At 39.9% G+C, this 27,913-nt stretch overlaps 3 protein-coding genes, 1 long non-coding RNA gene and 1 pseudogene across 18 annotated transcripts in view; 2 read left to right on the forward strand and 3 right to left on the reverse strand.

Moving 5' to 3' along the window:
• The window catches only part of LOC135342983 (intermembrane lipid transfer protein VPS13A-like), a 65,837-nt gene extending 59,719 nt beyond the window's left edge, over positions 1-6,118 (reverse strand). The window contains exons 1-3 of the mRNA XM_064539878.1: positions 5,808-6,118; positions 776-819; positions 203-251 (exon numbers count right to left, since the gene is read on the reverse strand). Coding sequence (XP_064395948.1) covers positions 203-251; positions 776-819; positions 5,808-5,907 — 193 coding nt within the window. The 5' untranslated portion in view covers positions 5,908-6,118. The remainder of the gene's footprint in view (positions 1-202; positions 252-775; positions 820-5,807) is intronic.
• Positions 6,119-6,194: 76 nt separating this feature from the next.
• LOC135343001 (uncharacterized) lies at positions 6,195-27,622 on the forward strand. 15 transcript variants are annotated; one of them, XR_010397023.1, is made up of 10 exons: positions 6,195-6,601; positions 7,185-7,265; positions 7,318-7,396; positions 7,866-8,020; positions 8,079-8,244; positions 8,754-10,228; positions 10,282-10,333; positions 10,387-10,465; positions 10,517-10,625; positions 10,669-10,883. XR_010397023.1 is itself a non-coding variant. In XM_064539905.1 (8 exons), the coding sequence occupies exons 4-7, from the start codon at positions 7,880-7,882 to the stop codon at positions 27,237-27,239; spliced, it is 405 nt and encodes a 134-aa protein (XP_064395975.1). In that variant the 5' UTR covers positions 6,195-6,601; positions 7,185-7,265; positions 7,318-7,396; positions 7,866-7,879; the 3' UTR covers positions 27,240-27,302; positions 27,417-27,622. The 15 variants fall into 15 exon arrangements, 1 of the variants encoding a protein (XP_064395975.1); XR_010397024.1 differs by having other exon boundaries at positions 10,689-10,883; XR_010397022.1 differs by having other exon boundaries at positions 10,517-10,608.
• Positions 11,218-13,917, forward strand: LOC135343005 (uncharacterized). The gene is made up of 2 exons (XR_010397028.1): positions 11,218-13,253; positions 13,315-13,917. It is a non-coding gene; the product is annotated as an uncharacterized LOC135343005 (long non-coding RNA).
• On the reverse strand, positions 14,844-18,440 carry LOC135342433 (uncharacterized; annotated as a pseudogene).
• LOC135342996 (ATP-dependent DNA helicase RecQ-like) lies at positions 23,695-27,421 on the reverse strand. Its single transcript, XM_064539899.1, has 2 exons — positions 25,554-27,421; positions 23,695-25,460 (listed from the first exon to the last, which is right to left on the reverse strand). The coding sequence occupies exons 1-2, from the start codon at positions 25,810-25,812 to the stop codon at positions 24,799-24,801; spliced, it is 921 nt and encodes a 306-aa protein (XP_064395969.1). The 5' UTR covers positions 25,813-27,421; the 3' UTR covers positions 23,695-24,798.
• Positions 27,623-27,913: the final 291 nt, after the last annotated feature.

Here is a 27,913-nt window from a genome sequence, read left to right on the forward strand (position 1 = left end):
AGAATGATAAGTCCCAAAAGTTAATATCACGCTGGTTGATGACGGACAGACAAATTTTCAGCGTTGAGAACTAAGACGGGACATACTCGCTAAGTCACCCCCGATCAATAAACAAGATGAAACAATTTATATGAGTGAAATTTGAACTAGCTAATACCGCAGTGCTATAATAATTATTGTTAGGTATACCAACAAAACTCACCGACATAGCTCCTTAAGATACGCAGAGGTACATCAAGGTCAGCCACAGCCTGTGTTAATTAGCATTAATTGCCATAATTATATAGTCAGTAATAAAATAAAGCTAATGTAACACCAATAGATAAAAGAAGTAGTATGTGCCACAAAACAATGATTGAACCAAAAATGCGGCTGCTTAATATTTATTCTGGGCCTGTAAGCTAGCAAGTACATACGTTGAACAGATATGTATATCTATATAGGTACTGCATGACTGTTGAGTATACTTAACAGTCATGCAGTACCTGTGGCTGTACTGTGATGACATAATCATAGCAAAAATGAAATAAGCAAAAAAATTATGCTTGTGCTTTGCCTATTAAGGTTTGCATAAAAGACTTGGAGCAGTCACTTAAACATTTACAACAGTCATCTTTCATATTGTAACGGTAAATTTATAGCTCTACAAATAGCTAACAAATTAATACACAGGTACAAGGATTAGTAGAGTCACATGTGACAGCACATACCAAAACTGATTGGGTATACAGCAAATAAATTTAAATAAAACACAATAAACAGCTACATAACTCACAAAGAGGTCCTCTTTCAACTCCAGGTTCTCTACACGTACATCTCCTGAGGATCAGCACAGGTAATGTTTCATACATAAAGATCTGCTGAATTATTACCCGAGGTGCGCGGGCGCCCACGAATATAATATTGTTGTTTTGTTACCCGAGGTGTGTGTGGGCGGCGAGTTTATATCATGTACAGTAGAAATTTTACGCTTGCGAGTTTATACATACATACATGTATACAGTATATAGACTCGAACCATCTCTGGTCGCATTTGGACACTATACTATTTAGCTGCATTATAGAGGTGGCTTCATTTTAAAAAGTTGCCACATGCAGCTAATTCACGATTGATTTTACTTCAATTCCAATGGCAAATTTAGCAGTTTGTCGAGGCCGGATAATCAATGGTGCTCTCTATTTCAGGCGTAAAATCCAACTTTCATTTTTCAAACCAAAACACCATAATTATTATACGTGTAAAAGTATATTGAAGAGCTAGTTTGGGGCCATCAAAACTGAAAACGAGACGACTGATATATATATGGTGACCGTATATAAGGGCCAGGAAGATTCGCAAGAATTTACCTAATTTATCGGACACTTCTAATTATCCCAGACACTATTCTGAAAAATGTTTGCTGTTCTAATACAGCAGACACTCTGGTACTTACAAAACCTTGATTAGTTGAGATACATTCCAAGCAACATAGCTTTATAGCCAGCAAGAGTGCTGAAATTATAATTATAGCTTTGAGGATTAGATACCTATGTCGAGTTCGACCTTCATAAACTTGTCATAACTTTGTAATACTTCACAAAGTTTCACATACCATTGGATTCCTTGTTAAAAAGCGCTTCTATCTATAATTATGCTGTAGACCTGATAAGCTCCAACCAGCTAAACGTTAGCATTTTCCATGTAGAAGTCCCTGGCATATTTGTGAACCACAAAAAAGCATAAATGAAGCCAAAATTGACCATGTAACTTCTGGGCCAAACTCAATGCAGATAGACTACTAAAACTAGTGCAATTATTCAGTCGCACACTGTTCTATAAAACTTAGCTAGCTCGCATGCAGCTGCATGCTCGTTCTAATTATTCCAGAAATTTCACGTGCTCTGTTCTAATTACACCCAAACAATTTCCAAAATAATTATTTGTCTAGAGGGTTTAACTCAGGTTGTTGCCATAATAGTTACATATTGTATAAATTCGAGATACCAGAAATTAAGTGATGTGAGCTTGCTAGCACAACAGTAGATCTACCACAGGCACCTTAGCTACACTGAAATCTAAGGAAAAGTTGAAGGTCAAGAGCCTAACAGGTTGTTGCCATAATAGTTACATTGTATATATTCGAGATAATAGAAATTGATGTGAGCTTGCTAGCACAACAGTAGATCTACCACAGGCACCATAGCTACACTGAAATCTAAGGAAAGGTTGAAGGTCAAGAGCCTAACGTAAACATTGTATGCCGCACATTTCATTGCCATAATTATGACTGATGCACGCCCCGCCTCCTCTGAAATGTGGGATTAATAAGCACGAGTAACAAGTAATGGCAAGGCTTCTAATTGCATGAGGCGAAGCCAAATGCTATTTACCTTGCCATTGCTTGTTATAAGTGCTTATTAATCTCTTATTGCCACGAGTGTTGCAAGCTGCGCTGTGCTAATACCTCTCGTCATGTTATGCTTTCAATCAAAAAGCATTAGTGTTATAATAGTAATTTTACATTAAAGTTATATATATAAACTCACTGAGAAGAAAAGACTTATTTACATGCATCGATTGTTGTTATCTATTGTATTATGTGGCTTACCGGGACCTCAAGAAAGAAGAAAATTGATTCTTCCAGGATCTGGAGTTCAGTGTATATAATATCTATCATATAACTGAGAAGAAAAGACTTGTGTACATGCATATTGTTATCTATATTGTTGTCTATTGTATAATTATGGTTGTGTTTTGTGGCTTACCAGGCCCTCAAGAAAAAGATTTTCTGCCAAGAGGATCTGGATCTGTTCTCTCAGGGATGAGCACGCATGCGCATTACATCCACAAGAACAATTAAAGGGTGTGTCCAAAGAGATCAAGTTCACAATGGCTACTATAGCTATAATTATATAGCTGTTTTAACAAATTTTTTCTGACTCTTGTAGCTAACAAAAAGCTTGCGCTTTAGTGCAAGGCTAACTCATATGTTGAATAGAAAGTTTGTGCGAACAGATGATGCTATGAAAGATTCTAAAGAGACTGCAACAGCCTTCAACGTGAGTCAAACTAGCCATAACTCGAGAAAGAAGCTAATCCACGAATCAAAATCCAAGAGAACGTGGCTAGAAGCCTATAGAAGCTGTTAGTTTTCGTCGCATTGCAACCGTTGAGCAGTTACAGCTGAAACACACACACACACACACACACACACGCACAGTCAGCTTTACCGTATCCCTCGTGCGGCTACGCCTCGAGGCATAATAACCATACTCTATTGATTTCTAATTGTTATGACATAGTTCTCTGTATTTTAATAACATTTTCATTATTCAAAAACAAGCCCCCTTGCAATTACTCGCTTAACGACGTACAATTACTGATTAATTGCTGAGCAGGTTCCAGTGCACTAATAAAACATCAATTATTAAATTTACAAGCAATACTGTATTACAGTGGAATCTCCATAATTAAAACAGGCACCATTGGGGAACAGCCTTTTGGCCATTATAGAAAGGTGGTCTTCTTTGGGAGGTTTCAATTGCCAGCCATATGCTCTAAGAGTCATTTCTTGCTGCAAATGAATCTTGGAGCTTTGCTAACTGCTTTTTTAGCTTATATATACAAGATTTGAAAATGCTGTAGAGACAAGCTACAGCTAGGTTTTCACGATTGTGCAAAATAATTAATACTATCTCAGCAATAATTTCTGCTACTTATAGGTGTGGCTGTCCGTTCTGGGGAGGTTATTTTCCATTGCTAAAGCTAGTTGGGGAGGACTAGAAAGCTGCTCGTTATACAGAATAGAGAGGTGGTCGCTCCTGAGAGGTTGCTTTACATTGAAGTTATCCAGACCTGAGCTAGCTCTTGGCCATTATAATTATAGCCAGCGTGTGGTTGCTCTTCGAAAGTGGTCGTTAATAGGAGGTTCCACTGTAAATCTAGTTTGCAGTGCGGACACTTCGCCGGCCAATAGCAAATATCCAGAAAATAGGAAAAGAGGTTTCAAAAATGTATATTTATAGGGTAGCATCTAATTGGAGGTTACTCTATATACCATCCTCGATTACAGGCCGCTTAAATTGCATTGTTTCTAGAGGCCTGAAATTGAGGCTATGGTTTGATAATAGATTAATCAGATCTCATCCGTGTTTTGCTTTTTAATTATAGCTTTTAGCTGCTCGAAAAGTCTGTATATATAATGTAATAAGAGATGACCATTCAGGCATGCACAGGTATTGTTTATAGACAGTCTTTACCAGTGCCTTGTGCTGTTGCTGAAGAAATTTTTGAGCTAATTAAGCCGCCTCTTAGAGCTGTTTTTGTGTAATTTTATACTTTTAACAGTCATAGTGTTAGCGTAAATGCACCAGGAAAGTTTTATAGTACTACATCTATTTATTATACATGGACTGGTAATATAATATTATATACTTAGGCTAAATTATGATCGGCTGGCGGAAAAGCTCCCTCTGGAACTTATCCAAATATACAGGTCTTTGGGGTTTTACTCTGACTTGCATTCAAAGGTGCTCTATCTATATAATACAGCACCTCTAACAGCGCCACTCCCCTCAGTCACTACTGTACTGGTTTTAGTCTTGCTACTATAATTATTTATTCTTTGTGTGGAACACAGCCTCGATTAAACAGCGGGGAAAGATTGTACTTCGAGGGTGATTCGTTTCCAATATCTCTTTTTCCTTTATCTATGGTTTGACCTCTAATTAGAATGCGACATTAAAAAATAATTGTCAACGCAGCAGTCGCTACTTGTAGAGGTCATAAAATTGCCTAAGATTGAGGGTGTCACATAAATTATTTGGAGATTCGCCTTACATCAAGTAAGTACAGTAATTAGTAAGTGAGCTATTTAGCTCCCTCAATATTACTGCAATACGGGGGGGGGGGGGGTAAGAAACATTAGATGTCTCATAATACTGGCACCCCCCTGTACCCTATACACCAGTCTAATGAATCAGCCGCCGTTCCTTTCGAACACCGTCTGAGCACTCTTGTCATAGTTTTATGTGCCAAGACGGAATTCCATCTTGACTAATCAGATTGCAGAAGTCCAGTCAGGTGATGAATTTGGAGGCAGCAAAGAACTGCACTTTGCTCGACGCATTTGGCCTGGATACGCATGGTAAACACTTCATACATAGAAGCTGCTGCGAAGCATAAGGAAGCCAAGCAGGAGTCCTTAATCGGGCACAGATAGCACCACAAGCAAAACACAAATAGAGAGAGATGCCGCCTTCGCTTGACGATTTGTACATTTATAATTATTAACAATAATTATTAGCAAATACAAAGGACCGGCGGCTGATTCATGAGACTACCGTATTCACCCGAATTACCGGGACACAAAAAATAATTACGGCTTGCAGTGTCCCTTGGAACAGAGCAAGAAAAATTACGTTAAAGTCGAAGTGTCCCTTGTATTAGGGTGTCCTGTAGTAATTAGAACGAATATTTCCCCATTTAAGGTACGTACACGGCCTCGATTCCAGTAGCTCTGCAGCTAAAATGTATTTCGTGCAGTTTAGAAGCTGTGTACGGTGTCTTCAACCGTCAGTGACATATTACGGTGCCAGAGAGTAGAATCCAGAGAGTTTCTAAGAGTTTTGAGAGAGGCATGCTCTTTTTCGTTCTAATTAGATCGGGACGTCTAAAAATATTTACATTTCCTGTTGTTCCTTAATATAGAGTGAAAAAAATTACATAAGTCTGAAGTGTCCCTTAGAATAGAGTGTCCCGGTAATTCGGGTGAATACGATACCTATATACACATGCATCTATAGCTAGCTAGCTAGCTATATGTTACCTTTCCATACAGACAGATTAAGTTGCGAAGAGTCTAATCTTTTCACATATGGCTTGAGGTACTTGTTGAGGATATCCAAAATCACTGACTCAAACACCATTTTTGTAGATCGTCTGCATGTAGTGAAGGTTTCGAATCAAAAAGGCTTGCTTGAGTACACCGGTTTCATGCAAGTAGATCTAGATCGACGGTCTATAGTACATGAGGTGCACACATAATTTTTTATAGTGTACGCTAATTATAATTAGTAGTCATGTCATGTATGTCGCTGCCAGTTTGACAAGAAGCAAAACTTGTTTTTCAGAGAAGGAAGCCCATTAGGGACATCCCCAGGTCAAGGTTCCGAAGGCTAGAGCTAGCCTCGATTCCAGGCCGCTCTCAATTGAGTGAGAGGGGCTGGGATCGAGGCTAATAGCTAGTGTCTTGTGTCTAGCTGAACCTGCATGCACAGTCATGGAACCAGAGAAAGCCACACAGTTTAGGTTTCAGGATGAACAGAAGACTCTTCTACTCAATATTGGGAGAAAGGGATGCAATGTTGTTCCAAGAGTGTATCAGCCATGATTGACGAGTGTGCCATCGCTGCTAAATGCTCTGTGGAGCAAGTGAAAGTGAGACAGAAGGGACAGGACAGAGAGTAGGGTGTGGGGGATCAACACTGTTGACAACAGGCTTGTACAGCACTGGATGTTCGGAAAACGCCATAAAACGTATCTATATTCCAATTTCTCTAGCTAACTCGAACCCCTCCCTATCTCCACACCTGAACATTCGGTACATGCCAGTTAATACAGGTGTGGGTTTAGTTGAACATGTAGATAATTTATCCTTTTGTGTGACCATGTTACTAAAATTTAGAGGCCGAGAGAGCCCATTATGATGGACAGATGAACGTGTATGTGTAGCTGCATATGCCATGTATGTATGTAATCAGCGCATCATACTCCTACCGGAGCGCTGGAGTGCTGCAACTACGTTAAATCATAATACAATAACACGTCAAGCTAGTGGAACGTTTTGCTTGCATTTTTCTGGTTGGGCACACATTTAAGCCTATAATTATCACATAGTCTTTGGGTAGCGAGTGACAGGGGGTTTGAACCCAGACCCAGCATGGCTCTAATTAAAGCACTCACCCACACCACTTTGTTACTGCACTTCTTTCGTATCAATGTCGTGAATCCTAGCTATTAAGAAAATGATATAGGTATATGTACTATGACATGTATACTAGTTGCCATGCATGCATCCAGTATCTTATGTTAATAACTACTCTGCATTTATATGATATTTCCAACTGTTGGTTAAGTGTGGCCATAACTATGTTGTGTCTTCTGTATGATAGCAATACTCTCACACTTCTCCCTTTATTCACAGCATTGGATTAACGCAGAACAGAAGCGAAGAAGAAAGAAAACTACCATTGAACCTTCCAGTTTAGACGACAGTGGATCGTAGGTACCTTCATTCATAATGTCATAGAAGTGCTTAATTAATGGTCTATACACAGAAGATAAATGTTTGCCGGAGTAGAAAGAGGTCTGCTTTTCAGGTGTTTTGTCACAATGTTTCCAGTTCAATTACAGGAGGTACGAAACTGATCATGACTCAATACAATTATCACAAACAAACATTTCAATTGAATGTAATATATAGTTGCAGCACTCATTGCTAGATGTATAGGGTTTGTTAGAAGGGTCCACTTGAATGACTATAGATTTGTTGTTAGCACTATAAACAGCCCATAGTCACACGTAGGTGTGGTAATCAACAAGAAACATGATCGAATACAACGTACTGAATTAAGGTGTTGTAATATGACCTACCCCACTACCTGATAGACTTTAGTTGCTAGGCAACAATACTGAAACATGTATAATATTATAGTGTTTCTAATAAGTAACATATAAATTTATCGCTCAGTTTCAGTAGACTGATTCCGTCCAATCATATTACACTCTTAGGTACTAATTTTTTCTTACCTGACCCATATAATTATGTGACGTCTAAATGTTGCTAGACTTCACTGTAGTGATTAATTACCACAATAATTTTCAGAAGGAACGTCCAAGATGAAAAAGCTAAGTGAAAAGTGGGCAACTTTCAGTGATGATCAGAAGGCTGAGTACGCATCTGACGGAATGACATGGGTGTCCACCCTCGATCAAAAGAAGAAGGTAGTTCGGGAACTCATCGCCATCACTGAGGAAAATGTAGGTACATGACAAGACCAGCATACAATTATTAAACGATGCATTTCATGTCATATAGCTCAAGTCACTAGCTACCCTTGGGGTGGAAGGTTATGCTGTTCTTCTTAATGTTGCAAATTCTGATTGCCGCGTCCTGTATGGAAGTAATGTAGCCCAAGAGTATGTGGATACTGAGGAGGAGAAAGGCCAAGCACTTGATGACATGTTTTTCAAGTACATGTGTGGTACGTAATCATGTTTGATTATATACAGCTGTATGCTGTACGTACGACATTTTACATAACCGTATTTACTTAATTAAACACCCGGGCGTTTATTTCCTAGCAACATCTGTAGAGGGGGCGGGGCGTTTAAACAAGATGGGCGCTTATTCGAAACGGGCGTTTATTGTTATGTCTACTTCAATCTCCTGCACAGCAGCAGTTATTATGCTATTATTGGCTGCTGCCACAGCTCTCAGCTTCAGTCTTAAGTCGTAGGAGTCGCGTTTCTCCCTCTGTGTCGGTATCTCTTTGCCATCATAATTATTCTATGCTGCCATTCTTGCAACTGGTTCCACGTGCTACTTCAGCTCCATCGACAGTGCCACACCCCATATATGGGCGATTATTTAAGATGGTCATATTAACCAAGACAGCTTTTTACCATGGGCGTTTAATCAAGTAAATACGGTATGTAAGTCTTCTCGGGTAGCACTTATCACCCAACTTTGACTTCATAATTATTGTTTTAGGCCGGAGTTACATCACAAAGAAAAAAAAGAAATGCAACTCGACTTATGATGAAATGTTATCAACCATTAGACATGAGTTCAAGCAAAGTACTGTAAGTGCAAAAGTACCGTAAGTACATTTTGTGGGTATAGATGGAGGGCTTGACCACATGACTGTGATGTGCCAAGGTGTGTGGCTATTTTCAATTCTCAATTTTAAATTCATCACACACAGTTGCCTTGATCCTTAAACTATGCGCTGTAGACTACCACCTTAGTCAAGTAGTGGGTAGTCATCACCAATTGTCCAATCTAGTTATCAGTAATAATTTCAATAATTGAACACCGTGACATTTACTACAAAGTGAACATTGAGCTGTTGTATAAATGAGTAAATAAATGAGTATAGATCTAGATATATATCTACTAGGTGAACACAAAACGTAAGTGATAGCTCAGAAACTTAGAACAATCTGTTTAACATATTGAGCATTTCCACTGATGGAGGGATCTCTACCACATGAGGAGTGTCTGATGATGGAGGGGTCTCTACCAAAGGAGGAGTTGTACTGCTGTTTGATGGAGGGGTCTCTACCACATGAGGAGTGTCTGATAATGGAGGGGTCTCTCTTTCCACACTGGTTTCCTTTGGAGGAGTCTGACTCTCCCCGCCCCAAAGGCCACTGCATGGAGTCCTTGTCAACTTCCTCTAGCTGAACACACCTCTTCTCCATGTATAGCTATAAAAAGGACACAAAATTGTATATATGCATGCTGCATATACTATCTATTAAAAGTATGCCTGATAAATTATAATTTTATGCTCGGAATAATTTTAGCATGAATATTGATGAATGTTATAATTATTACACTGCAAAAAATTTTGTTTGAAACTACATTGCATAGTCGTTTTAACACTATTCTTAAACAGTTGAATCAACTTAATATTTAGTAAAATAAAAAGACAACGTTAAAATAATCAGTATATGTGGTTTTAACTTAAAATATTGTAGAATCACACAATGTCTTTTATTTCTACAATAATTTACATAGAATCTATTATTGATATCTTAAATCAAACTAACAAACTCATTTTGATTAAATTATATTTGAAACTCTATCATGCAGCATGTTAGAATACAATATATAAATTTAGATTTAACAATAATAATATTTGTTCTAACACAGGCACACATATAATTATATACAATCAATATTTTTAACAATCCATTTATAATAGCATGAGTGATGTGAAATTATATACAGTCATGAACATTGTAAGGAAATGTACAAGTTTGCATAGAACCATAGATATTAGAGGACCTAGAAACTAAAATGAAATTGTGGGCGTGGCTATGCTAAGTCTAAGATTGCGCATGCTCAGTAGATCTAGAGCTGTGAAACCATGTGCTCCAAGAAAAGAGAAGAGGATTACCCTTTCTATATGCTGGACATTTGCTGCTATAAATCTGACTGTGATGATACTTCTGTGAGAGGTGAGGGACAGACATGAAGTGTTCTCAACAGTATAATTATAAGACTTTAATAGGTATGACTGTGACTACACCAAGTGGATGATGATACTTTTAGTTCAGTGAGAGGTGAGGGACAGACATGAAATGTTCTCAACAGTATAATTATAAGGCTTTAATAGGTATGACTGTGACTACACCAAGTGGATGATGATACTTCTGTGAGAGGTGAGGGACAAACATAAAGTGTCTAGTTTTCTGGTGAACACTGTCACTGTCAATATACCTCTAAGCATATACTTTTTCCTACAGAAATTCCTTAAACTGGCAAGCTTGACATGCGAGAACAAACGAAACAAACAGACGAATGGATAGAAGTGGCGTCATTGTTGGATATCCTCTCGGTGATTGATAATACACGGTAATAATTAATATCAATAACAATGATCTATTTACTATTATAGGTGGACTCTGTGTGGTCAAGAGTGATCGGTCTGCTATACTTGTGAGTCCAGTATGTTACACCAAGAAGAACTATTCCTTGGGCTAATTAATTTAAAACTGTCCTTCTAATTTAACATTGTATACCATTGTCTCACTCAGTTGTCACGAACGTTTCCTATCACTATTTTTGTATTAACATGTTATTTATTGAATTGAATAATAATTGTTATACCGATTCATTTGTAAATCGTTGTTTTAGGAATTTATTTAGCTATAATGAGTCTTATTTATTGTAATAAGTATTTTCTTAATGGTTGTTTTAATGTATGGCTTAAGTAGATTTGACAATAAAACACAATAGTTTTAACCTAGCAATAATAATGTTAAAACTACATTTATACATTAATACTTATAAGTATTTTTAAATAGTTGTTATAATTATTACATAAAAATTGAATTGACGCTTTTTGTACTTCGTTAAAGCTACATTAATAAATGTCACCTCAGTTTCAATTGTTTTGACCATTAAAAAAATTGTTAAATTGATTAATTTTTTTGTAGTGTATAATTACGTACACCTGCTTCCAGAGAAAAGACTAGTCAAAGCTAGTCTCGCGCAGCCAGCCCCGGATGTTTTCTATTTGAACGCTAGGTCGATAACATGGCCTATTTTAATCGGGGATGGTGCGAGACTACGTCAAAGCTGGACTAGTAGATCTGCGAGCACTTCTTTCAGGTGCTAGCTAGATGGAATCGTGGTCCTGTCAGTTGTTTTGTTTAGGAACCATTGGGGATTGACAGTGTTCAAAGGGAAGTTGGCAATTCTCTTCTGAAAGTCTTGCACAGTGATTGAGATCTGTTTGTCACTAAGTGCAGCACAGAGCTCCCGTACAATGAAGCTGATTACTTCACTACTCGACTACTTCACTACCCAACTACTTCACTACTCAACTACTTCACTACCCAACTACTTCACTACCCAACTACTTCACTACCCAACTACTTCACTACCCGACTACTTCACTACCCGACTACTTCACTACCCAACTACTTCACTACTTCACTACCCAACTACTTCACTACCCAACTACTTCACTACCCAACTACTTCACTACTTCACTACCCAACTACTTCACTACCCAACTACTTCACTACTCGACTACTTGACTACCCAACTACTTGACTACCCAACTACTTGACTATCCAACTACCCAACTACTTCACTACCCAACTACCCAACTACTTCACTACTTCACTACCCAACTACTTCACTACTCAACTACCCAACTACTTCACTACCCTGCAACTACCTAGCTACTGCACTACCCAACTACTTCACTATACCTAACTACTCGACTACTTGACTACCCAACTACCTATAGCTACTCCACTACCCAACTATATAACTACTCGACTATACCAACTGAACTACCTGGCTACTACCCAACTAAGTCTTAAATGCTCAAACTACTCAGTTGGCTATACCATAGATAGACACTCAGCATATACGTATATACGTGACCGCCCACCCTAGATATATACTTTTTTTTACATGTGACCTCAACTAGAGTCTACTCAGTTCTTTCCTCATTCACTGAAAATCGGCTGTCTTTGTTGACTACAACATTACTGGCTACCAATGGTAGTCAAAAGCTTGTCATTTAACAATCGTGCCATATCTAGGCTTGTGCACTTTCTACACAAAATGTATTTATGTTAGGCAACTTGAACACCTGCAGAACCGTTTGAGTCAGTTATACCTTCACTTCCTGCTGCTCCTGTGTGCCCTGTATCTTTCTCTGGGTCTAGTAAGCCTCCTTTCCCTCTTTTTAGCTGTTTTTAAGGATCCGCTATTCATATCTTTATCGAGTCACGTAGAAATTGGTAAAGGATCACGAGTCACAAAACAAATATCGTATGCCGGTCCACGACAGACATACATACATACATACACCACCCCATCCGGACCACGTGCATGACTAACTAAGGGACTCGCTTCGCTCGCCCCAATTATCTATACATTAGGGTGATGCAAGCGCCATGGGGCAAGCGATGCATCCAACTCTGCTGAAAGATATTGTGCAAATGACACCACATCTTGTGGCAGGTTGATGACATGACCTGCGTATTCATATTGTCCAAGTGGTAATCGATAGATGGACATTATTGGCATGCATGACTGCAGATATAAACAGCATCTTGGATTGAACAGCAGATTGTTCAAATAGAGGCATGTCAGGATTCACTCTGTATGCCTATGCCTGCATATATTGCTTCAAGCGTGCCTGTGTGGCCTCTGTAAGTGTAATGAACATTTAATAATGTTTGGCCACTTTCTGCTGGCTTGTGCGCTTTCTACACAACGTTTATTTATTTTAGGCAAACACCGTTTGAGTCAGTTACCTTCATTTCCTGCTGCTCTTGTATACCCTGTATCTTTCTCTGGGTCTAGCAAGCCTCCTTTCCCTCTTTTTAGCTGTTTCTGAGGATCCTCCTTATCGCTAGAGTAAAGTATCAATCACCGGACGTCATCATATGTCGGACACCGATATCGTCAAAACTACAAAAGATACAGACACGATTCAAAGACCATTTTAAAGCTAATGTCTTATACTATCTATTCTCCAAATTGTGTAGCTATACTGTGAAAATTGTTTGTTTTACAGCTGAAAGAAAACGCTGTCCGGTGGTAGCGATGTCAGACCGATTTTCATTTTTGCTATTTCTAACTCCTATGTATTACTATCTCTTTTGAACACTCTAGGCAAACCAGAAAAACTTTACTGCACTGGATTTGGTCAAGCGAATGCAGAGATACAGCGTTTTGAAGAACACTAGTCAGGGAAAAATTCGTACAAAAATTTACCGCATTTTAATGTACTTGGGCGGGACTTATGAAATTTGTTGTTAATACCGGAAATGATCTTAAAGTTAGCATATCTGCTGAACCGCTTGGTCTATTCTCTTTTAAAAAAGTATGAAATGGACACTCAGGACTCAGGAGTTAACATTGTAACCATTTGATATCTATTATGAAGTTTATAATGTTTCTGTAATGTATATCTTTATGATGTCCCTATAATAGTATGATGTCTCCTGCTTCAGAGAGTTCTTTTGGATTTAAAGTAACCATGCTATCTTTTCAGTATATTGTATCATGTTTCAGAACTCTCATCAATGTTCACCTTACGCTGGTATCTGTTTCTTGATCTTTATAAGCAACTTTTCTGTCAATTTCATTTGGTCTAAATAATTCGTTTTTAGTGTGATGTAGATTTAAGGCTATACAACTATAAATCTATGATACAACTCTGTTGACAGCTTCTATTTAATACAGTAGATTACTCTTGTCTTTTTGTGTGCAAATTGAATCAGTTCTTGCAATTTAATAGTTTTGGTAGATTAAACATTGTTGTCCCTGGAATTCTCTCCAATCTTTCTTGTTTCTTTTCAACAGAGGCTTTCAGATTGCTTCAATAATTACTTTCAGTAACTTCTAAGAACTTCTAAGAAATAAATACAGCTATTGGTACACTTGGCTTGATTTTACTGCATTTCTATTCTCAGCTCCACCCATCTATCCATGCAATATGTGATTCCGCAAGAAATAAAAGCTTATTGTAGCAATTTTTTGCATAATCTGGAGAGAGTTAGAGATGAAAGACATGCTCACTTGTGTTTTTGTTCATTTTCATGTTTGGTTGCCAAAATGATGATCACCTTTGAGAAAAAATTACACACAAAACAAGTATCAAATGCTAAAATCATAAAAAACTGTTAGAAAAATCAAATTCTACGCTATTTTTTACCCCTGGGAACAGCTGTTGTTTGCTAGACTCTTCCAGGGCTTGCGGAAAGCCCTTCTTGTTCACTCACTTTCTGGTCCCGTTTTTTACCATTGAATTGTTGTACGAAAATACGCCCACGCACTACTTCCGGTCTGACATCTATACCGGTGGTAGCGATTGCCGGACAAAAACAACGTAAGTTTAGACAGTGCTGATATTCTCACCAGTAAGGACTCCTGTGAAAATGTAAAAACTGAGGACTATAGCGGAACTCTTTAGCTAGCTGCAGACCAAAAATGAAGCTCAAACTCCTACCAGGCTCTGCACTACGCTCAGTTGAACTGGTAAAGGTATCTTGATCAATAAATCAGACATTGCGGTTATGATCAATTAACCGGACACTGTACTTTTCTTCTTTTTTTTTTTTTTTTTTGCAGGCCCCAGGTGGGGTAAAAATAATCATTAGAGGAATGGCATGTACAGTGACAAGGGTACACGTAAAATAGTAGATAATGTTAATATTAATTACTGTCCTGTGAGATGGGATTCTGCTGAGATCAGGTCGATCTCAATGGGTGTCCTGGCTGCATGTCCCACTGACGATCTAGCACCTCTAATTGCTTGGATGGCTGAGCGTAGGAGGGAGAACGTTAGGCGACATCTTAGCCAGCATAGAGTTTTATTGTAGGTGATGTCCCATTTGGCAAGTAGTGAGCTCAGGCGTTTGTAGAAGAGTGATGCTTCTACGCCCATGCCTCCTGTAACGGATAAAACTAACGATGTGAAAGAGGAGTGTTCAACTTCCTGGACTCTTTGCTGATAAGCCCGTTTCTTTTCCAGTTCGTGTTTTCTGTATGTTGCTGCATGTGAGTGGTTTCTGTTGGAGGGGGCGAGGGGGTTAAACACTCTCACATCAAAGTATGTTTTTTAGAATCTTCCCCCCCCAGACACCATTGGCCGATATATCCAAACGTGCGTTTTCTTGGCTGTTCGCTGAGGCCCCGTTGAGTTGGTCCGCGCTCACAGGTTGTAGGTTGGGCTCCACACACACTTCACTGCATACTTCCGTGAGAAGGGATGCTGTGATATCTCTTATTTCGTTATGCCTTAACGTAGGAAACCCTCCTTTGGCACAGGAGAGGGCGTGCTCCACATTGAAGTTTTTGCCACAGTCGCATTTGGAGGGCAAGCGAGTTGGGGTCCAGCCATAGCGTAGTGCCAGGGCGTCTTGGAAGGCCAACTTGTGTAGTGTGAATCCATGTTCCCATAGTGGGAGAACCGTGAGCCAAGTGGAGGCTCCTTTTGTCTTGGATAGCTCCACTGCCTTCTGGAGCCCGTCCGGTAGCTGTTGATGTATAGTGGCTGCTTCTTCTTCTTGTCTGTTCGTGTTGTCCTTACTGACCTCTCTTTTCTTCAGTTGCTGGTCACGGACTATGTTATATCCATATTCATTGTCTTGAGCTAGGATGTGGTCAGTGAGGGATGAGGTGACTGTGAGAGAGTGGTGCAGTTCCTTGTCCGCTAGCTTGGAGGGGATAGTTATTGCTAGTCCGCCGAGCCAAGCCGGTAGAGCGTATAGGTCGCATTCAACACTGTTTGGAGGTGGTCTTCCCGTAATGGCTGGTATCAGTTTAGTTCGCTGTGCTGAGTGGGCTCAAAGGGATGTCTAGATACTATCAGACTTTGCACATTATACTTTTCTTCAACTGTCTAACTCTATATATATAAAACAAAATGTATACACCAATCACAATGTTCAATGTTTTACTCTGATCTACCTGACTACCAAACAGATCTTGTGACTGGCGGACCTTCATACAAACGGAAACCACACTGTAAAAACAAAGATATCATACTAGAAATGTTGCTGAAAATAACACATTGACAGAAATACCTTTTTTTCCTTCATCCACACTCTTTTTTGGCTCTGCATGTATGATACAAAGTAACTCTAGTTACGTACCATTTGTATAATTGTGAACAGAGTAGAGTGTATAATAAAAATCAGTGTCTTTTTGTATACCCTGAAATTGTTCTGGGTGCAAGCCACGTTCAATAATACTTTGATGCCGTGGACAGCGGAGATAGTCTCATCAGAAGCAGCTAGAATAAATAAACTAAAACACAACACTGTGACTGGAATTTAAACTAACCTTTGACTTCCAGAGTGCTTACAGCCTTGGGTGCTGGTTTACTTGCTGGTTTACTCTCTCCTCTGAGTTTCATTTTGAACCCTGAAAGATTGGATGATTTTTATGCCACGTAATTATAAGCAAATTCATTAATGCCTTGGACAGCGGAGGTAGTCTCGTCAGAAGTAGCTAAATAGATTAATTAAAACCACAACACTGCACGTGACTGGAAATTTAACTAACCTCCTTTGACTCCCAGAGTGTCTTCAACCTTGGGCGCTGGCCTTTTGGACCCTGAACATTTGTATGACCTTCACACCAATACGTATGGGCATATTCAATACCTTTTGCAGATGTAAGATCTGTGCCATTGGTGGTCGTCTCGGCAAAGTAGCTGGAATAATGAGATACATTAATTAAAACACAATACTGTGATTGAGCAACATAAACAAACATTTGACTCCCAGTGTGCCTACAGCCTTGGGCACTGCTCTTCTGAGGTACTCTTGGGTTCTGAAAATTGTAAGACTTTTATGCCATGTGGCATACATGTCACTGATACCTTTGACGCTCTTAACAGACGTAACACCTCTAGTCTCGTCAAGAGTAGCTGGAATGGGACTGGGCAATGAACCTTTGACTCCTACAGTCTTGGGCGCTGGTGTAACACTAAGGAGGTATTAGGTAGTCATTAAACAAACCTTTGACTCCCAGTGTACCTGCAGCCTTGGGCATTGCTTGACACCTTCTTCTTAGCGTTCTCTTGGGCTCTGCACAATTGTAAGACGTTCATGCCACATATATATTATGTACACGATAATGCACATTTCGAAATCAGATACCTGTGATTCCCTTTGTAGACGTAGACGTAGGTCTTGTCTTGTCAGCTGGAAAATTTGCCACATAAACACAACACGGGATGGGACTGGGCAAAAAACTAACCTTTGACTCCTACAATCTTGCATGGGCGCTGGTGTACCCCCTCTTCTGGGTGTCCTCTTAGACTCTGAAAATTCCGGGTGTGAATTTTACTTAAAAATATGCACATCAAATACCTTTGACTTCTATCCCAGACACGTCATCCTCACCATCAGACATAGTCGTGGCTACATAACAAGTGACTCAAATTGAACATAGGGTGTAAAAGTTAATTGTTAATTATACCGCTTTGACTGGTGCTAGCTTCTTGCTGCTCAGTGAGATAGCTCAGAGAAGCTGCAGTCTTATCAATATAAATAAATGCATGAGCATATCTAAACTTACCAGACTTAGAACACGTCGTATGCTCATCTGAAACAGTACAACCAGAACCTACAAAGAATTTTTAATTATGTATTATATGTGCAAAAATTAACTTGTATATACTTACACTGGCAGCATATCCAGGAATCATCTTTATCTAACAGCACATCATCAGGAATCAGAACGCAGCCTTCATGTTACACGTGTCGCAGGAAGCCATCAGCAAAACCTCCGGTATTCGACATAAGCAAAACAACTCAACCGACTTTATGTGCACAAGCCGTTTTTTCTTCTTGCTATCTCTTCTAGTTGAAAATACGGTGAGAGTTGGTGGTTCGCTCTCGAAACATTCTTTCAGGTGAATTCGCATACTTGATTGATCATAACTGCTTCGATTCTTGAACACAGATCTGCAGCCATAGCGATCGCATACAGTCCTGAACATTAACCACGTTGATGGTCACAGAATGCTGTTGAGACTTCAGAATTGTGCAAACTTGCTGAGCTATCGATTGGTGGTCTGGGAGGATCTCCCTCCGTCGGCCTGGTAGGCTGGAACGTTGGGTGGGCCAATAACCAAGCCATCTGGACCTCTGAGAACTCAGGAGGGGTATCCGCTGGCGTCGCCATGAGGATCAGTCAGGATCAAGTAACAGAAAATCAAAGTACGTTCTGGAAGAACATGTGCGACTGAGCATGCGCCAGACTTATATGGCTCCCCGTGATACGCCCTCGCGATACGGCAGGATGTGCTTAGCGTATCCGCTAGGACCATTAACTACGTTTAACCTTCCCTTAAACTACATTCATGGTACACACATGGTGGTTGTATTGTGGCAGAGATTGAAGAGAGAGGGATATGAAACTTGATGACACGTACATACAATCCGTGTTGCCCAAAATGGGCGTGGCACATTGTCTTTACTGCAAGTTCTATGTAAAATCATGTAAAATACTTTGTGGGACTGTATCTCTGGACTTGCTGCTACATATAGAAGAAAGTAAATGCAAGAGTGAACCTTTGGGAAGTGCAACAGCTCCTCAGCTAAAAGCCAAGAGACAGCTTGTTCAATCACTTCAACTTTTTTGACCTCTTGTACTTGTCCTGGAGCAAAATTTTGCAAAATTGTACGCTAAAAATCGATTATACTTTCAGCATCAGAGCGATCTAGCCTTTGAGACAGGCACCAGTACATAGAATACATAGCTAACATTAAAACCCATCACTGAACCATCTTATGAAAACCAACTTGCTTTCTGCTACAGTCCCACAACGGCTAGTATAGCCAATAAACCAGGGAATCTGGCGTTTTGGATTTTATTGCCACCAAATATATTTTAAAACAATCTGTGGCTAGTCAATTATATGATCATAATTCTTCAAGTGAGTCATCCAGCTTCCCATGGGCCTGTTTTGTTTTATTTACAAATTAAACCACCATTTTTATAGCAACGCGGAGTGCCTAAACTTTTTACTCTGTTTTACATTGAGCACATAAGCTCACGTGATCTAGTTTCATATCCCGTTCTCTTCAATCTCTGATTGTGGGTACAGGTACTGGTGGAGTTGGATCACGGTGAAGATCGTGATCAACGTGACCTTGCTCCAGATATTCTACAGTCATCCGAGCCTAGGAAAAAGATTTTGCTATTGTTACATTGTGTCCTGATTATTATTAATGTATAATAATAATAATAATAATAATATAATAATATAAGGTTTTACAGCAGTGTTATACAGTTGTATATATAATTATTTGAAAGAAGACAAAAAATATAGAAGGGCAGGTAGCTGAAGGCAAGACAGGTTGCCGTTATTACTAATTGTATTATACTGGGATTGCAGAGCATTTATAACAAGGACATAAAAAATGAAAGGAGCATGGGTTGTCAGAATCGAAATTGTTTTTGAAGTGGTTCCATAGGAATACCCTCAATTTACATTTTATGCATTGAGAGGGTCAAATGCAGGTAGTCTGTTCCATAGTTGGGGTAGTCTGTTGTAGTAAAAATGCCTGGATTTGCAGTTAGAGGACCACACATGGCAGAGAGTAGTTTTGTCCGAAGACCTGGTGTTTAGGATTGAGATGTAGTTTAGAATATTGAAGCGGTTTGACTAGTTCTTGAGAGAGTTTACAAAGAACATAATGTCCGTCATCTCCAGAAAGTACATAAGAGGGAGAAGATCAAGTAGTATGAGCCTATATCCTTGTAATTGAGACAGACCAGCTGCTTCCCACAACAAATTTAGTGGCGCGCCTCTGAATTCTTTCTAGAGCGATGAAATCTCCCACTAGCATCGGGCGCCATAGTTGAGAGCAATAAGTAAGCTGAGAGCGAACTAGAGATTTGTATAAACATTTCTTTGTGAACTGAGAGTTGGCAAGAGAGAAATTTCTTTTGAGTTGGCTCAGGATTGCATATGCTTTGGCTGAGATGTTGTTGTGGTGATTAGTCCAATTCAAACTATGCTGAACAAGAAGCCCTAGATCTCTATGGCACTCTTGACCGCGATGGGCTTGCAATCCAGGGTAAATTATACCTGTCAGTGAGTACATGATCTGTATGCTCATAGGCAACCGTCTTTGGCTGTTAATTTAACCATAAATAAACTAGATATACACCATTTTCATGTACTGTATAAAAGAGAAACGATTCAAAAGTGACCTTTGTACGATTGTCCGGTTAATTGATCATAACCGCAATGTCCGATTTATTGATCGAGATACCTTCACCAGTTTAAGTGAGTGTAGTGCAGAGCCTGGTAGGAGTTTGAGCTTCATTTTTGGTCTGCAGCTAGCTAAAGAGTTCCGCTATAGTCCTCAGTTTTTACATTTTCACAGGAGTCCTTACTGGTGAGAATATCAGCACTGTCCGAAGTTACGTTGTTTTTGTCCGACAATTGCAACCACTGGACAGCGTTTTCTTTCAGCTGTAAAACAAATAATTTGCACAGTATAGCTACACAATTTGGAGAATAGATAGCATAAGACATTAGCTTTAAAATGGTCTTTGAATTGTGTCTGTATCTTTTGTAGTTTTGACGATATCGGTGTCCGACATAATTATGATGACGTCCGATGATTGGTTCTTTACTCTAGTCACGTTTTCTTGGCTTGCTAGATTTGTGGATTTGCAAATTATAGCTTTGTTCTCGAGTTATGCCTAGTTTTGTTTATTACTTTGTGTAAATATCACGAAAATTAATTAATATGCTGACTATGCATATAATATGAATGTATACTATGTTGCGATAATAATGCGTTCTCCTGTTCTCATGGTTCTCCGCGTTCTCATGGTTCTCATGTTCTCAGGGTTCTCCACGTTCTCAATGGTTCTCCTGTTCTCAGGGTTCTCACGGTTCTCCACATTCTCATGTTCTCATGGTTCTCCGCGTTCAGGGTTCTCATGGTTCTCCGCGTTGTCAGCGTTCGCATGGTTTTCCGCGTTCTCCACATTCTCATGGTTCTCCGTGTTCTCATGGTACTCCTGTTCTCATGGTTCTCAGCGTTCTCATGGTTCTCCGCGTTCTCCTGTTCTCCGCAGTCTCAGGGTTCTCATGGTTCTCCACGTTCTCCTGGTTCTCCTGTTCTCATGGTTCTCCACGTTCTCTGCGTTCTCCTCGTTCTCTCTTCTCAGCGTTCTCCTGTTCTCAGGGTTCTCATGGTTCTCCACGTTCTCTGCGTTCTCCTCGTTCTCTCTTGTTCTTCGCGTTCTCAGGGTTCTCCGCGTTCTCAGGGTTCTCCGTGTTCTCATGGTTCTCCGCGTTCTCAATGATTCTCCTGTTTTCATGGTTCTCCGCGTTCTCATGGTTCTCCATGTTCTCATGGGTTTCAGCGTTCCTGAGTTCTCCTGTTCCCAGGGTTCCCCGCGTTCTCTGGGTTCTCTGTGTTTTCTAAGTTCTCTCAGTTGCATGCATGTTTCTCCTCTTCTCTTGTTTGTTGTTCTCCCCTTATACGTTTAAATGGGTGTCCATTACAGTTTACATTACAGCAAGACATTGTTTTGAAACACTGTACATACAATTATTTGTTACAACAGTTCAACTGAACTATCATGAATTTCCCCCCGTTTAGTTTAATGGACTTAAGCATTCAAATCATAGTAATTTTAACAGCAGCATCAGTTTCTCGTGTTCACTTCTTGTGGGACCTCAACCTTTTAGGTGGGCATGACTTCCAACGTTCATCATAGAGGCATGAAATCAGCTGAACATTTTTTTTTTTTTACCCGTTTAGTCGCTTGTTGTTGGAACGTCCTAATGGTGACGTCTTCATCATTAGAGTTCAGGATCTCAGTTCTAATGGTGACGTCTTCATCATTAGAGTTCAGGATCTCAGTCCTAATGGTGACGTCTTCATCATTAGGGTTCAGGATCTCGGTCCTAATGGTTCATTTTTAGGGTTCAGAATCTCGGTCCTAATGGTTCATCTTTAGGGTTCAGTATCTCGGTCCCAATGGTGACGTCTTCATCATTAGGGTTCAGGATCTCCGTCTCAATGGTGACTTCTTCATTAGCTGAAGGGATCATCTCGGTCTGTAATGTCTCAGTGTTCATGGCTGAGAGGTGTGACGCCTCCCTCAGATTTTTGTTACTGTCTTCACATTCATACTTGTCTTGGGTATACAGACTGCAAAAGAATGATAGTTATAATGCAGCAGTATAGGGACACAAGAATAAACATACATCCAATGAGATGTCTTTTCTCCTCTGCAGGTAGCCTGCTTCGGAAAAATGCAAAGCATCTTCGTTTTCTTTCCATACTGGCTTTTATAATGTGACTAGTGTCACTGCCTTCCTTGAGAAAGAGGTGGGAACTAGCCGTACCACCGCCAACTTTTTCAAGTGTCGTTTTTATTTCGGAAATAGAATACGATAGAGCTGACTCAATGTCTTTGAGAGCCACCGCAACAACTGGGTCCTTATTGGGGCCAACACAGCAATTGCTTACCATAAACACCTTGATCTGAAATAAAACAACGATTGGTTTTAAACACCCTACGAGAAATTTCTTTCTCTTTACCTCGATCAGTGACTTGGTTTTGCAGAATGAAACTATTTCCTGCACCTTGGTAGTCAGTAGCTGCTCAGGCTCTAGAGAAGTAGGTACCATAGCAGCAGGCCTAGCCTGATTAGCAGCAAATTTAACCACATCTTCGAATGGCAGAGACTCTTTGCTGTGTTCCAAAACCTGCAGTATAATATTAATTGATTGTTGCAAGCTTTGTTATTGCATATAATTATACTGACCTTTTTGAGGAAAAGAGGAGAGTGGCCCAGTTTCTGCATGTCCTTTCACTAAATACTCCCCTCAATCTGTCTTTAACTATCAGCACTTCTTCGCGCAACTTGGTTGCTCTCCCAGAGCAATTGCATACTTCACCTTCGTTCACTAGGTCCTCCAACTCCGCAAACACCTCTTCTTCCTTGTCACCACTGGGTCCAATTGTTGGGAGGCAAAAGTTTAGAATCGTGGCACGAGTGCACACCCTGAAAAGAATTGTAGATGAGTGTAAAATGAGGTTTAAATTTTTTGGTACCTTTCCTCTTTCTTTAATTAAGTTGTAATTACTCGCAACTAGAGGAATTGAAAGTGGCTTTAGTGGTCCACTGCGCAGATTTGCTGTTTGGCAGCCATTAAACAAATCTACGATCAGGCTGTTGATGTCCACACTGCTGCCTTTTGATGTGGCCTTAGGGGGGTCATCAATGGCATATGGCAATGAAGACCTCTCGAGGAAAAAGGCATTGGATCCCTTAACGTACATGGATGACTGTATCGAACCTATATAGATACATGTATGTACGCTTTGTAAGTTTATAATTAGTTAAAAACGGAAAATCACCTGAAAAAGCAAGAGCTGCTTTAATTGATGTCGATTTCCCTGTCTCAGAGGGCCCGACAGCCACAACAATAGGACAACCAGACAGTACTTCAACAATTTTTGAATAGTGCATGGCCATGATACTACCACTGACCATGAGCAAACCAGCCAGGTAGTTGTGTTTCAGCGCAACCTTCATTGCTGAAAGGAGGCGAGAGATAGGGGAGACGCTCAAAGGTGTACAAATCTTTGGTAGCAAACAGTGGGATGGTACGTTTCCGACATCCCCAAGCAAATTCTTGTCCAGCCATATATAATTTGATTCTTCTGGTGTTATACAACTGCCATGCATCAGGCGATATCTAGTATAATATATAATTGATCAATAAATGTTGACTAATAATGATGACGTCTATGTGTGATTTATCTGAACACTGCCGTTCAGCATCCACACCTTCTCACAAGGCTGCAACCCTATAACACACGCTGCCTTCTTAATTGGCAACTGTCAGGTAGAATTCTTTAAAAATTGAAGGTAGTACCCAAACTGCTGCTCATTGAGAGCCAATGACATTCCTCCACAGTGACTCCCAAATGAGCTGTTTATTTGGCTCATAAACCTTGTTCGGCACACTGCCGATTCCATGGTGAAAAAACATTGCCTGCATGCATAAAACCAGTGACGTTCTATAATGTTATTTCAGGAAAACATGTTACCTTTCACTAATGTTAATCAAACTTCTCACAAGACAATACACAATACACATAAATCACAGCATCTAGATCGGCTCATTCTTACTGAACCATCGTAATACTTCAAAAAACCTTCGAACAGAAGCTTTCGCCTACAAACAGTAGCATTGCTCACATACTCTTTTAGTCTTTCAGAAGAATGTTGTTCACCCTTTCCTTCAAACAAGATTGCTTTAGCATCTAAACCGTCTCGACCAGCACGACCAGTCTCCTGGACATATTCTTCCATGTTTGATGGTAACCCCCAATGAAAAATTTGTCGAATATCAGAACAATCTATGCCAAGCCCAAAAGCTGATGTGGCAATTATTAATCGCAGCTTCATTCCAATTCCTAAAAATGATGATATCACTTGCTCTTTCTTTTCAGATGTCTGAACACTGCTAAACATATCGAACAGCCGGTATTCTTAAAGATTTAGGTACCCAGGAGGATCTGTCATCTCTTCATCAAGCTTGCGTGTTAAAGCAATGCATAAATCCGAACAATCCCTATATCTGCGAACAAATACCACAGTGTTTGGGTACGCAGTTCGTTTTCGGCACAGCCCGTAACACAAATCCTCACTCAACCTTTCAAGATCAATCTTTGGTTCTAACGTATAGAAGATATTACCACGATCAGGGGGTAATGCAACCAATACTGGCTCCTTCATACTTAGTCGTTTGGATACAACATTAAAGGTTTCTATAGTGGCAGTAGCTGTGAGAGCCATCACGTTAACTTCAGTGGGTATGATACTGCGTAAGTCACCAAGTGCTGCAAAGGCTCTTCTAAATTGATCCCCCCATGTTTTAACACAGTGGGCTTCATCCACTATTAATGCCACAAGCTTCTTCATGTACACTTCACTCTGGAGCATATCTCTATATCGAGCATTGTTCATAATGTTCTCTGGAGTTATAAAAACTAACTGCACTACTCCATCGAGCACTCTCTTTGTTGCTTCTTGGTCAAGTTGTGCCTCTCCTACAAATTCTGCTTTCAAACCGCTCCGAGTAAATTTAGAACTTTGATCAACCATGAGAGACGACAAAGGGCTGATACACAAAACAATACTTCCAGACAAATCTGCATGTGGAACGTTATAATGTAATCTGTTATAATCGGCATTCATACTATAATGCAAAAAATTAATCTGCATTCATTACTTAGATCTATTACCTTTCAGTTTGTCAAATACAAGTGGCAGAACGGCATATATGATAGATTTTCCATATCCAGTAGGGAGTGATACAAATATGTCATGGCCTTCAACAAACTTGAGGACAGCTTCCAACTGTTTATCTTTGAGACTTTCTATTCCTAGTTGTCGGGTACTGTCAGATATAGCTGCAGCTACTCTCTTCTCCATCTCTATTTCTTCACGCAAACACATGCACACCCCCGTAGTATTGTTGTGTTTGCGGTTACCGCAATGCATGCCGCAATCATGTCGTAACTAACCACTCGCTGACTCAGCTAGAACGAGTGCTACATTGGAACTTGACCAGGCGTTCTTTCAGATAACGAACGGCTGGTCTCGAGGCTATACCGTATAGCAGGTATATTTCGAGGGTATAAATGTTCGCGGTGTTCGCGGATTGAGCCTGTACTGTGAAAATTTATACCCACAAAAATTAGGCGTGTTCAGTATCATTGACCACACCTATCGACAATAAGAGAAAAGAAAAAAGGAATCAAGAGACAAGGACGCCGGTATAGCCAGCTAGCTTGCTCTACGTCTACGCCCAGATTGTTATGTACTGGTGGTATCCCCTGACATGGCCTGCACAGCAAATTAACATTCTGCTACAGGTGGACCGATTCTATTATTTTATACAGGCTAGGCCTGGATTTGAGGCTAACGGTGTGGAGGTTACTGCATGTTGATGTGCGCATGTGCCAAAAGGCTGGAAATTAGATCAGGAAAAGAAAATCTGCGAAATCCTTTGTAGAGGTCCATCTGCAAAAATTTATACCCTCGAAATATACCCGCTATACGGTACCTCGCTTGCGCATGCGCACCGAGGCATAATAACCCTAGTTTGCTAGCAAAACTTGTTCCACCGAGTGTTGCTACTCTACTTAGTAGTTAGCTCTGCACTAGAACGCTAGCTATTGGTACATGGTAGCTGCAAGATTAAGGGTGAGAAGAGAGCTGCCATTAATTTTAGTCTTTTGGCATAGATTGTTAACAACAATCATGGTCGATCATTACCCACTGTTTGAGTTTCCTGATTGCATGCAGCAAAATTAAAAATGTTCATCATGATAATTATAATCAATGTGTGTATAAAAGCTAGCTATTAGTAGTTTTATGTTATGTAGTTTTGGCACCTCCACCGAGGCATCAGCACCCGCGTTACGTGCTTTCATTTGTTTAGTGATAGTGGCTGTTGCTTAGTCGACCTTTAGAGCTAGAATCTCTTTACTTTTTAGAATACTGTATAGCGGGTAAGTTTTGTTGGGTAAAAAATTCGTTCAACTCGAGAAACGGTGGTTTTCGTGAGTAAAAATTTCGTTTAGTCTCGTTGTCTGCATTGCATTCCTACGATCCGGTAAGCCACGCCTACGTTAAAATTTGGAGGTCAGCTTGCTCACGAAAATAACGAATATTTTACCCCACGAAAATTACCCGCTATACGGTAATCAACATTAAAAGTGATCAATTTCATCATTTCTATGTATATACAGAGCCTAGAGCACATTGTATGGCAGCAAGACAAGTAATGAGCATGCTGACTATAAATAATAATAATCCTTTGTAGTTTTAGCCACACCCTATAACGCGGGAGTGTTTCACGCACAATTTTCGTTTCCAGTCCCTCTTACTGTTCTATCCATGATTTTATCCACTATTAGTGGTGAAACAAATCTCAGTACAAGCTATATCTCAGCATTACCTGTTAGGAGTCCTTGATCTTCCCTGAGGTACGTTTCCTTGTATGTATAGCATGAGGATATGAAGTAATGTTTCGCTGATAAGCATCCCCCGCTGTACTGGTACATACCTCGATCAAAAAGTAATGCATGCATCCCCTGCAGGCCGTGACAATTAAGAGTCATAATGTTGACGGAAGATGTGTTCTACAAAGAAGCTGAACACTTACACTGGAACACTTACACTGAATGCTTATAACTGTACAAGTCACTCTCCAGTGTTTGGAGGAATGTGTTAAACAAATTTATTCATTGCCGACCACAAAGATCTGGAGAGCGAGAGAGTATAATACCGTAGGATTTAATCATTATGATGTGCTATTAGTGATGGAGAGTGGAGAGCTCTCTGAAGTACGTATATGGCCACCTCAACATACCAGCCATTTGGTTTGCTAAGCTATAGACGTTTACTGCTCAAACTCGCTATTCTGTATACTGGCTGCCCCAAACTAGGAAATTTTATACGTTTATTACGGCCGGGTATGACGTTTTAGGTGTGGTGTGGCAGAAAAAGAACAGAATGATTCATTACCGTATAGCAGGTAATTTTTGTGGACCTTGTAGTATAGTTATAGTTAAGAGTGCAATATGGGATTAATAGC

This window comes from Halichondria panicea, chromosome 10, assembly GCF_963675165.1.
Source record: "Halichondria panicea chromosome 10, odHalPani1.1, whole genome shotgun sequence".
Classification (NCBI taxonomy): domain Eukaryota; kingdom Metazoa; phylum Porifera; class Demospongiae; order Suberitida; family Halichondriidae; genus Halichondria; species Halichondria panicea.